Raw genomic sequence first — 9,710 nt, forward strand, 5'->3', positions numbered from 1 at the left:
AGAGGTTTACAAAATTATGAGGGGCATGGATAGGATAAATAGACAAAGTCTTTTCCCTGGGGTTGGGGAGTCCAGAACTAGAGAGCATAGGTTTAGGGTGAGGGGGCAAAGATATAAAAGAGACCTCAGGGGCAACTTTTTCACGCAGAGGGTGGTACGTGTATGGAATGAGCTGCCAAAGGATGTGGTGGAGGCTGGTACAATTGCAACATTTAAGAGGCATTTGGATGGGTATATGAATAGGAAGGATTTGGTGCTGGCCCACATTGGGTTGGGACATCTGGTCGGCATAGACAGGTTGGACCGAAGGGTCTGTTTCTGTGCCGTACATCTCTATGACTAGTCTATGGGATATCTATGTCAGTTTTGGCACAAGCCCCCAGTATTAGTGAGAAGGATTTCATAGTGTTGACTAGGCCAGCTATGCTGGTGTTATTTTTAATGCTTAGGTAAATGCTAGCTACTATGCCGAGTTTTGCTTCTTTTCTGCAGCAGCTTCATACAGGTGAGTGGCTAGTTTGGTCATTTCAGAGTACAGCTAAACATCAACCACTTTGCTGTGGGTATGGAGTCACATGTACGCTAGAAAAAGGGATGCAGATTTCCTGCTGTAAATTATATTAGCAAACCAGAGGAAGTCTTTAAACATAATCTTGTTGTTTCATGATGATTGCTGGGGCCATTTTTTGATTCCAGATTTATGAATTAAGTTAGATTCCTGCCGTGTCTCTGGTGGAATTTTGAATTTATCTTTCCAGATCCATTACGATAGAATCTGCATTGTGTGCCCAGTAATACTATCATTTCACTATTACTTATGTAGATTTCTGTACTTCTCTAATTCTGGTCTCTTGAATATTTCCAATTTTAATCGCTCCACCAATTGCCTGCTTACTAAACTCTGGTTCTGAGTTCCAATCAAGCTTTTCACCTCAATTCAGTTTTCATTTTGCTTCAGCACATTCTTGTGAAACATTCATATAATCAGCATTTAAAGGTACTATACTACATACACCAACAGCTGATATTTATAATCTCAAAACATGTAACCTGAAAACATCACACTTATAGGAAACTGAGGTTAGGGTGGCGCAGGACAATTGGCGAGATGAAGTGAAGGGAGAGCTGTTCTGCAAGTCGTTGTGCAACAGCTGACCTGAAAGCACTTGATGCTCAAACATTACGAATGCAAAAATGAACAACTTACACTTTCCAGTAGAAACAAGCCTGACCTTAGGAGGGCTTAAAAAAAAAAATCACCACCTCTTAAATGGTTGGACAGGATCAAATCAGCCTTTTTCAAAACAGAAGGAAAATCTTCATGTAATTTCCAATTAACAGGACTCCAAAGAGAAGAAAAAAATGGTCAACCAATGTTTTACTAGGCACACACGAGTGACAATTAAGTTGATGGCTTTACTAATCTTTTACATCTTAAAGTTTCCATCAACACTGCTTTCAGTCCGCATGATTCATTTAAGATGGCATGGTACACCAATACGGCTGTACGTCAATACAGGTTCATTAGTATCTACCCCATCTTGGTTCTGTCACCCTTCATAGTCTTGCCTGATGAAAATCCTTCACAGTTTTCCAAGTTTCAAAGAGACTAGGGAGACAGATTGTCCAAATTTGAACAAAGGTAGCTGGGGAGAATTCAATAAGGTTTTCAAAATAATTCTGGCGTTTGAAACATTAAACAAGGAGAAAACATTTCCACTAGCAGGAGAGTCAGTAACCAAATGGCAGAGATTTTAGGTAATTGATCAAGAAAACAGATAGATGAGGATTTTTTGGGTTGAGATAGGATAGTCTGTTTAAAGGGTGGTGGAAACTATAATTTTCAAAAGGCAGTTAGATGAATGCTTAAAAAGGGGAAATTTGCAGACCATGAGCAAAGAGTAAGGGGAACAGGACAAAATGAAACCTTTTAACATGTTGGCACAGGCATAATGACTGAATAGCCTCCTTCAATTCTATAAGATTCTATTATTTGGTTCATTTTCATTCAATAGAATATGCCTCTACTGTGTGAAGCAGATCAACACAAGTTGAAAACAATTCCAGCCAAATCAGACAACTGACAAAGGTCAGCGATCAGGCAAATATTTGTTGAAAATTCAGCGATGGCAAATACTCGACTCCAATAATGTACAAGTCAGAATACACAAACCATTACTTTTAAAAGCCACACAAATGCATGAATAGAAATTGTTTCAGATCCTCCATCTTATTAACAAGATTATGTACTCCTTAGGCTAACAATTTCAGTATATTTGCAGTAATAACTTTAATTCATAATGCCTTTAATGCACAAAAACATCCAAAGCTACTCACCAGTGAGAAATTAATGAGAAGTCAAAAGGGAATAGAGAAGAGCAACTAAAAGCTTTGTCAATAAGATGAGGCATGAATAGTATCAAAGGAACAGGGAGATACAAAAATGCAGATTGATATACAAAAATTTTCGAAGTGCTGACCACAAGTGACTAAAGGCACATTTGACAATATGGGTTGAACACAAATAATGGGGGTGGGGAGGAATCAATTGTAGTACAATTAATAGAAATTGATAAGTGTAGATTACCTGACAAACATACTCTCAAAGGAAACTAAAACAATGGTTATCATCCAACTAATTTCACAAAAATAGTTCTCCAACAGTGAACTGTAAATACCCAAATCTTATTGGTAAGTGGCAATTGTGAAAAGCCTGGAGAAAAGCTATAAAGAAGGGTGAAAGATGCAACTCCAAAAGACCATTAAAGCCAAGGTATAAGTATTATATGATAATCCATGACCATTGTCATTTAGGAGGACGACAACAAATGCACGGGAACATTACCAACAGCAAGTTCCCTCCAAGCTATTCATCATTCTGACTTGGAAATATATCGCTGTTTCTTCAGTGTCACAGAGTCGAAATCCTGGGTGCACCTACATCAAACAAGCTGCAATGGTTCAAAGATGGGCAATAAATGCTGGCCCAGCCAGCAATGTCCACAATAAAAACAAGTACAAATGATTGCATCAATACATTGAAGTGAAACCACTTCATTTAAAATTGCAGCAAAATGTCTAATGAGGGGCATAGATAGGATAAATAGACAAAGTCTTTTCCCTGGGGTCGGGGAGTGCAGAACTAGAGGGCATAGGTTTAGGGTGAGGGGGGGAAAGATATAAAAGAGATCTAAGGGGCAACTTTTTCACGCAGAGGGTGGTACATATATGGAATGAGCTGCCAGAGGATGTGGAGGATGGTACAATTACAACATTTAAGAGGCATTTGGATGGGTATATGAATAGGAAGGGTTTGGAGGGATATGGGCCGGGTGCTGGCACGTGGGACTAGATTGGGTTGGGATATCTGGCCAGCATGGACGGGTTGGACCAAAGGGTCTGTTTCTCTTTATGACTCTAAGTGACCTTAAAGCAAGTGCTCACACCATTACTGCTTCATCTTTATGACTCTAAATGACCTTAAAACAAGTGCTCATACCATTACTGCTTCAGCATTGTGAAAGATGGTGCAAACCACTGCTAAGACACCTCTAATGTAGGACAAAGTTTTGTTTGGATGTAGAAACGCAGGAATATAAGACTGTGCCATAATTCAGTTAAATCAGATCTAATTTGTACCTTGAGCAAGTCACTTTGGTTCCCATTACACTTATTTCACTTGGTTAACAAAAGTCTATCAAGTTTCACTTTTGACGTTTCCAAGTGAACAAATCTAAGCAGCTTTATTCGGTGCCTGAGGAGAAAGACTTCAATGTTAAGGTTTCCATAGCTCTTGCCTTCCATCAGCTCACAGAATCATATTTCCTGCAAAGTAGTATTTATTGAAGTTTTGGTCTAATGAAATTGTCTAACTCATGTTCTGTTTTAATTAAGCTTCCATTATACATTCAATCTGTGGAGAGCTTAATTTCTTTACTTTCATTATTCAAGATTCCCAAGTACCCAAGCATCAGTCTAGATGGCTTGCAAATCAAGCTGAGCACTTCTGGGAATTTCCAACAGGCAACAATTACTAATTCCAAACTGAATCCAACAAACATCTTTCTTTAAAAAAAAGATTACAAACAGAAAACTGTCAGAATGTGGGCCAAATACAAATTCAACTGGACCAATTCAGGCCTTTGCCCTTCACTTTCCCTACTAATCCTTAAACTTACCAGAGAATCCAGAGCACGACCCTTCTTTCGGTTGATTCTCAATGACATTAAAACATCCCCAAAGAGCTTGAACATCAGTCGTCCACACAGTGAGCTTCCTTATGGATTCCCACACTGCCAACGTAAGAGAAGCTGTGACCTACAAGTCTTTTGTACAAAAGAGAATGCCTGAATTACTGCTGAAGGTCACAACAGACTCTCGACAGTTGGATGGCATAAGTAGTAATTTTCAGAAGTAATGTCAAGAAGAAATGAGGCAGTTATTGCCATAAAACGGTCTTTAGATTTAATATTTCATAAGAACTAAATGAACGTCCATTTTCTTCTCAGCAGCACTGGTAAGGGAAGCGATACTAGAACTCTGTAGGAGATCATAAACAGAAAGCTGAAACAGCTGCCAGACTGGTTCACCTTAAGAAAACTAAAGCCAAAGTACTTAATTAACTTCCTTGTTTCATACCATGAATTGTTGTTCTCGCCACTTCCTGTCTCACAACCAATAGAAATCCGCTTACTTGCTTACAACCAATCAAAATATGAACTACAGCTAATTTCTGTTTCGTTGTTTGCTCACTTTTTTATACTGCTATTTACAAAAGAGGAACCTCAGATGCAGTGCATAAGACGTCAGCACAGTTTCATAATAGCAGCATGCCTCACTCTCAAATTGTGGGTTAAAGCCCCACATCAGATAACCTCAGAATTATTAACGTAGCACCAAAAAAAAAGGGAGTATAATCAGAAAGGGGTCAGTAGGTGAGTGGGGTGGGGTGAGGGGGAACGACAGGGGAGTGGTGAAAGTTTGGGAGGGTAAGAAGGGAGATATGACAGATGCATTAGTTATAAGTGCAAACTGTAGAAATGCACAGATCAGCAATGACATGACTGGATGGTACACTATGTTACAAAAGCCAATATTTATCTCAATCAATATAATCAGCAAATAAATTGTATATAAAATCGGTTTTATTTTTCACTATTGTCTGTGGAATATTTTTGTATGATACTAAATGGATGTTGTTTTTCCTCAACTGTTTTTCAATAGAAATGGTGCAGGGTTAATTACTTTTGCCTTTTAGTTACTGCATTATTAATGCAACAGTGGTATGCATGTATCCAATTTCAGGTATACCAAACAAATATGAGTTTCGTCACAATTTGTTGCACTTCCTTAAATCATATCAGTAATTTAGGTTTGCAATGAAAATGTCATCACAAATCACTTAAATGGAATGCACTCTGGTCATGGCAAGGAAATGTGAGTAAAGAAAACCCACTGCAAACAAACATTGAAGGATAATCAAGAGAAATACCAAGATTTCTATTACATTCTATTTTCTGTTGATTTAACTTTGTGCTACAAAGTAGAGTGATCCCATAAGTACAGATCAGATTAAGGTTCTATGGTCTTGCTCCATGGCAGTTATAAATGGTGGTGGATAATTAAGCAAACATAAGCAGCAGCTCTCTAAACATACTTATCTCCCAGAAGCAGAGTCTAAAACTAGTCGAGGTTGAATCAATCAGCTTCAACTAGACATACTCATGTGGATAATCCATTGTGACATCCTCCTGAGGTCCCTATCACAGATGCTAGTCTTCAGCCAATTTGATTTATTCCATGTGCTACCAAGAAATGACCGAAGGCACTGGATACTGCAAAAGTTACTACTTCCAGAATTTGGTCAGGGCTTGTAATGAAGACTTGTGCCTCAGAATGCATGCAATGAGCACCTCCACCAAGACAGAACCTAACCACCTCATTCCTGACATTTAATAGAACGGACATCGCTGAGACCCCACCAACTATCCCCAACAATTGATTATAAAATTGACCAGAATAATCACAAATACTGTAGCTACTAAAGCAGGTCAGAGCCTGGGAACTTTGCACTGGGTAACTGACCCGACATCCCCAAAGGCTGTCCACTACCTATAAGGCACATAAGGTGTATGATGGAAGTTCCAACAGTGCCATCCAGGACAAAGCAATCCTCCAGATTGGAACCTCTTCCACCAACTTAAACATTCATTTCCCCCACCATAAGCAAATGGTGACAGCAGTGAACCATCTGCAAGAGACATTGCAGCACTTCACAACTTCTTTTGATAAAGCCTTCCCTACCCATAAACTCTACCACCAGAATGACAAAGACAGTGACACTGGAGCCCATTCTCACACACCTCCATGCCACAGATTAGCCTCACTTGGAACTACATCATCCATTCAGCAGAGTCAAACTCCAGGACCCCTCACCCAAACAGTGAGTGTACTACGCCAATTGGACTTAGTGATGACTACCATATTCGTGCTCATGTAAGTGATTCAGTACCATTTTCTCATAGTCAGTTAAGGATAGACAACAAATGCTAGTTTAGCCACTGAAGGCTACATCCCATGGATAAGTAATAATACATATAACAAATCAGTCACCACTGTCTTTGGAAAAGAAGGTTAAGTGAGAATGTTACCAAGTTTTCAAACGGTTGAAATAGATGCTGCCAGACTAACATTTCCAGAATCTGTAGTAATGTGGTTTTGTATTAATCTAAAAACAAAAGATTATGAGATACATAAATCACCCAATTCTTGACAAGGTATCAAAGTTGCCCATCTGCCAGCAAATCTACTCAGAATATCAGATCTATGGCTAACTTGCTCAGGGTTATTGCAGCACCAAAGGAGAACACCAAGAAACATGTTTATACACAGTGAAATGTTGAGAGATCTGGAATGTACTGCAGCAATAAATGTCACCATTTTCTGATTACTTTATACATATGGCAAGTTTGAAGGCTGTGAAGTTACTAAAAAATACAAGTGCTTTGAAACTATCAGTTCATTCCTGTTTATCTAGCAAAAAGTCAGAACTAATTTTGCTAGATAAACATGAACGAGCATTATATAGTTTAGCATTGTAGGCAGTCCAAAGAAGGTTCACTAAGCGAATTCCTAGTTTGGAGGGATTATCAGAAAAGTTTGAGGTGGTTTGGTTTGTACTCATTGGAGTTTAGAAGAATGAGGGGAGACCTAAAAGAAACTTGAGATTCTGAGGAAGCTTGACAAGATAAATACGCAGAATTTATTACCCTTTATGGGGGACTCAAGCACCAGAGAGCATATTCACAGAGTATGGGGTCACGCTGTTAGGATAAATGAAGAGAAATTTCTGGGGGCAGTGAATCTGTAGAATTCTTTACTACAGTGGTCTGGCGAGGCTAGGTCATTAAGTATATTCAAGGTTGAGATGGATTTACAACCAATAAGGAAATTAAGGGTTATGGGGAAAAGTGCAGTTATAGATTATCTGATCAAATATGATCTAATTGAAAGGCAGAGAAAACTTGATGGACTGAATTGTCTACTTCAGCTCCCAACTCCTATGGTTCTTTGGTCATAATACCTCACTGAACGAACAGCATGGGATTGAGAAACTTTCCTAGCTCTTATATTGACAGATAACAGCAGCTAACAAAGGTTTCCAAACCATGTTAGAAATCTTCTACTTATTCAGATTAAGTACATGAAACTCATTTTGTGATATTGTTTTACAGTATGACCATCCAGTGATTTTACTGTAGTCATGTTGGGAGTTTCACGTTTAACTTGCCATTAAAGTCACAGCACAGGAACAAACTATTCAACACAGGTGTGTTATACTGGCATTTATGCCCTACACTATTGCCCTCAGAACCCCTCTTTATTTCAATCTATCACAATGCCTTTTGTGATGAATGGCGTACAATTTATATATTTTGGAATTAGATTTCAAAATAGAAATGTCAGTATTTGGTTATTTCTGTGAAGAGTTATCTTAAAAAATGTTTTATTTTTCCCTGGAGCCCTGACTAAACCCAGCATTTATCAAGAACCAGATGACAGCAGACAGTATGGTATTAATGGAAAGATGTTTATGCTGTTGGGTTTACAACAGGTAAGTAAGGCCATGGCTTAGTTTTCAGTTTAGAAGAATCTAGAACTGAGCAAACTCTTTGTAAATTTCAGTTCATAAGCAAGTTGAGTCTCTCCTGGGGTAGTTCAAAACAGTTCAGGAACAAGTCACCTCAGCAGAAGGGTTCATGAATCTTCCAAACCAAGAGAATTTGGTTTAAAGTCTGCAAATTATTAGAAACAAGAAATCCAGGCTCTCAGATGTGCGAAAGGCTCATCTTAGCAGACTCACAAATCACTAATCAAATTGTCACCACAGTCCACAGCAAGGAAACTTAAGGAGTCAGGAAACTAGACTTATGAAATCGAAATAATTTTTTGTACTTATGCTGCAGTAATTGATAGCGACAGAGAAAAGTTTGAACCTTTGTTCTGCCGTGTATTTTAAGATCACTTCAACCATCTTCTATCTTTATATAATTTGGTTTGATGTCCTCTCCATTTTTTTGTGAAATAAAAATCTGTTAAAGAAAATCTGTAGCATTGTGTGAATTTGCCTTAGTGACTAACTACCCCCACACCTACTAACTAAACAAAAAATAAGATAGATTTTATTCTGGGATTGGACTTGCTTATTAGTATGAACACCAGGGATGAAGACATTTGCTCCTCCTTCCTCCCTTATGTAACGATCTAGCTTTCTATTAAAACCATCTATGCCATTTGTCGCAACTATTCTCTGCAGTAGTTTAGAGTCAGAGAGTCATACAGGACCCCTTGGTCCAACTGGACCATGCCAACCACAATTCAAAACTAAACTCGTCCCACCTGCCTGCACTTGGCCAATATCCCTCCAAACATTTCTTATTCATGTACTTATCTAAATATATTGTAAACACTAACAATACCCACATCCACTACTTTCTCTGGAACTTCATTCCACACAAGAACTATTGTGTAAAAAAATTAACCCTCATGTCTTTTTAAATCTTTCTCCTCTAACCATAAAAATATGCTCCTAGTCTTGAAATCCCCCACCCTAGGGAAAAGATACCTGCTATTCACTTTGTCTATACCCCTCATGACCTCTATATAGGTCACTCCTTAACCTCCTACACTCCAGTGGAAAAAAAATCCCAAACGATCCAGCCCCTCCAGTCCTATTCTACTCATATCCTATCCTCTGCATTCCCAAGTAAAAATATTTCTCTGTCCTGTTTTAATTTCTCTATATTCACAATTGTAGTATTAAATGTGATTAAAAACCAGGATTGCTGCATTGTTTAAAAGCAAATTATCTGGCACTCATTGCAAACACTGTTTACACAGCTACTTGTTCAAGCAGTAGTTAAAACCTCACTACAGACAAGCTGGAGCTTGAGGGCTGTGTACAAAGAGAGATCTGGCCCGCAACAAATAGCCAATTGATAACTGTTGAATAGTCCACCCAAAAATTAGAAAGGCCTCTTATCCGCAAACTAAAAGATTGGCTCCCAGGAAGGTGAACAAGTTGGGATGTGAATGCTTGGGTAAAAGCCATCAGACCTCAGAGGAAAGGAGCTGTTTTTGCTCTGGAATAAAAAGCTTCTCAAGCCTGATATCTGGTCTATTTAGATTCTTCAGATGTTGCAAGCTGTGAC

At 38.6% G+C, this 9,710-nt stretch overlaps 1 protein-coding gene across 3 annotated transcripts in view; it reads right to left on the bottom strand.

Annotated features, from left to right (window-relative positions):
• usp47 (ubiquitin specific peptidase 47) overlaps positions 1 to 9,710 on the bottom strand; it is a 183,224-nt gene that overhangs the window by 132,892 nt on the left and 40,622 nt on the right. The window contains exon 1 of one of the 3 annotated variants that reach the window (XM_043705673.1): positions 4,179 to 4,521. The exons of the other annotated variants lie outside the window; for them this stretch is intronic. Coding sequence (XP_043561608.1) covers positions 4,179 to 4,253 — 75 coding nt within the window. The 5' untranslated portion in view covers positions 4,254 to 4,521. Of the gene's footprint in view, positions 1 to 4,178; positions 4,522 to 9,710 lie in introns of those variants that run through there. 3 annotated transcript variants of the gene reach the window in all.

This window comes from Chiloscyllium plagiosum, chromosome 16, assembly GCF_004010195.1.
Source record: "Chiloscyllium plagiosum isolate BGI_BamShark_2017 chromosome 16, ASM401019v2, whole genome shotgun sequence".
In the NCBI taxonomy this organism is placed as follows: domain Eukaryota; kingdom Metazoa; phylum Chordata; class Chondrichthyes; order Orectolobiformes; family Hemiscylliidae; genus Chiloscyllium; species Chiloscyllium plagiosum.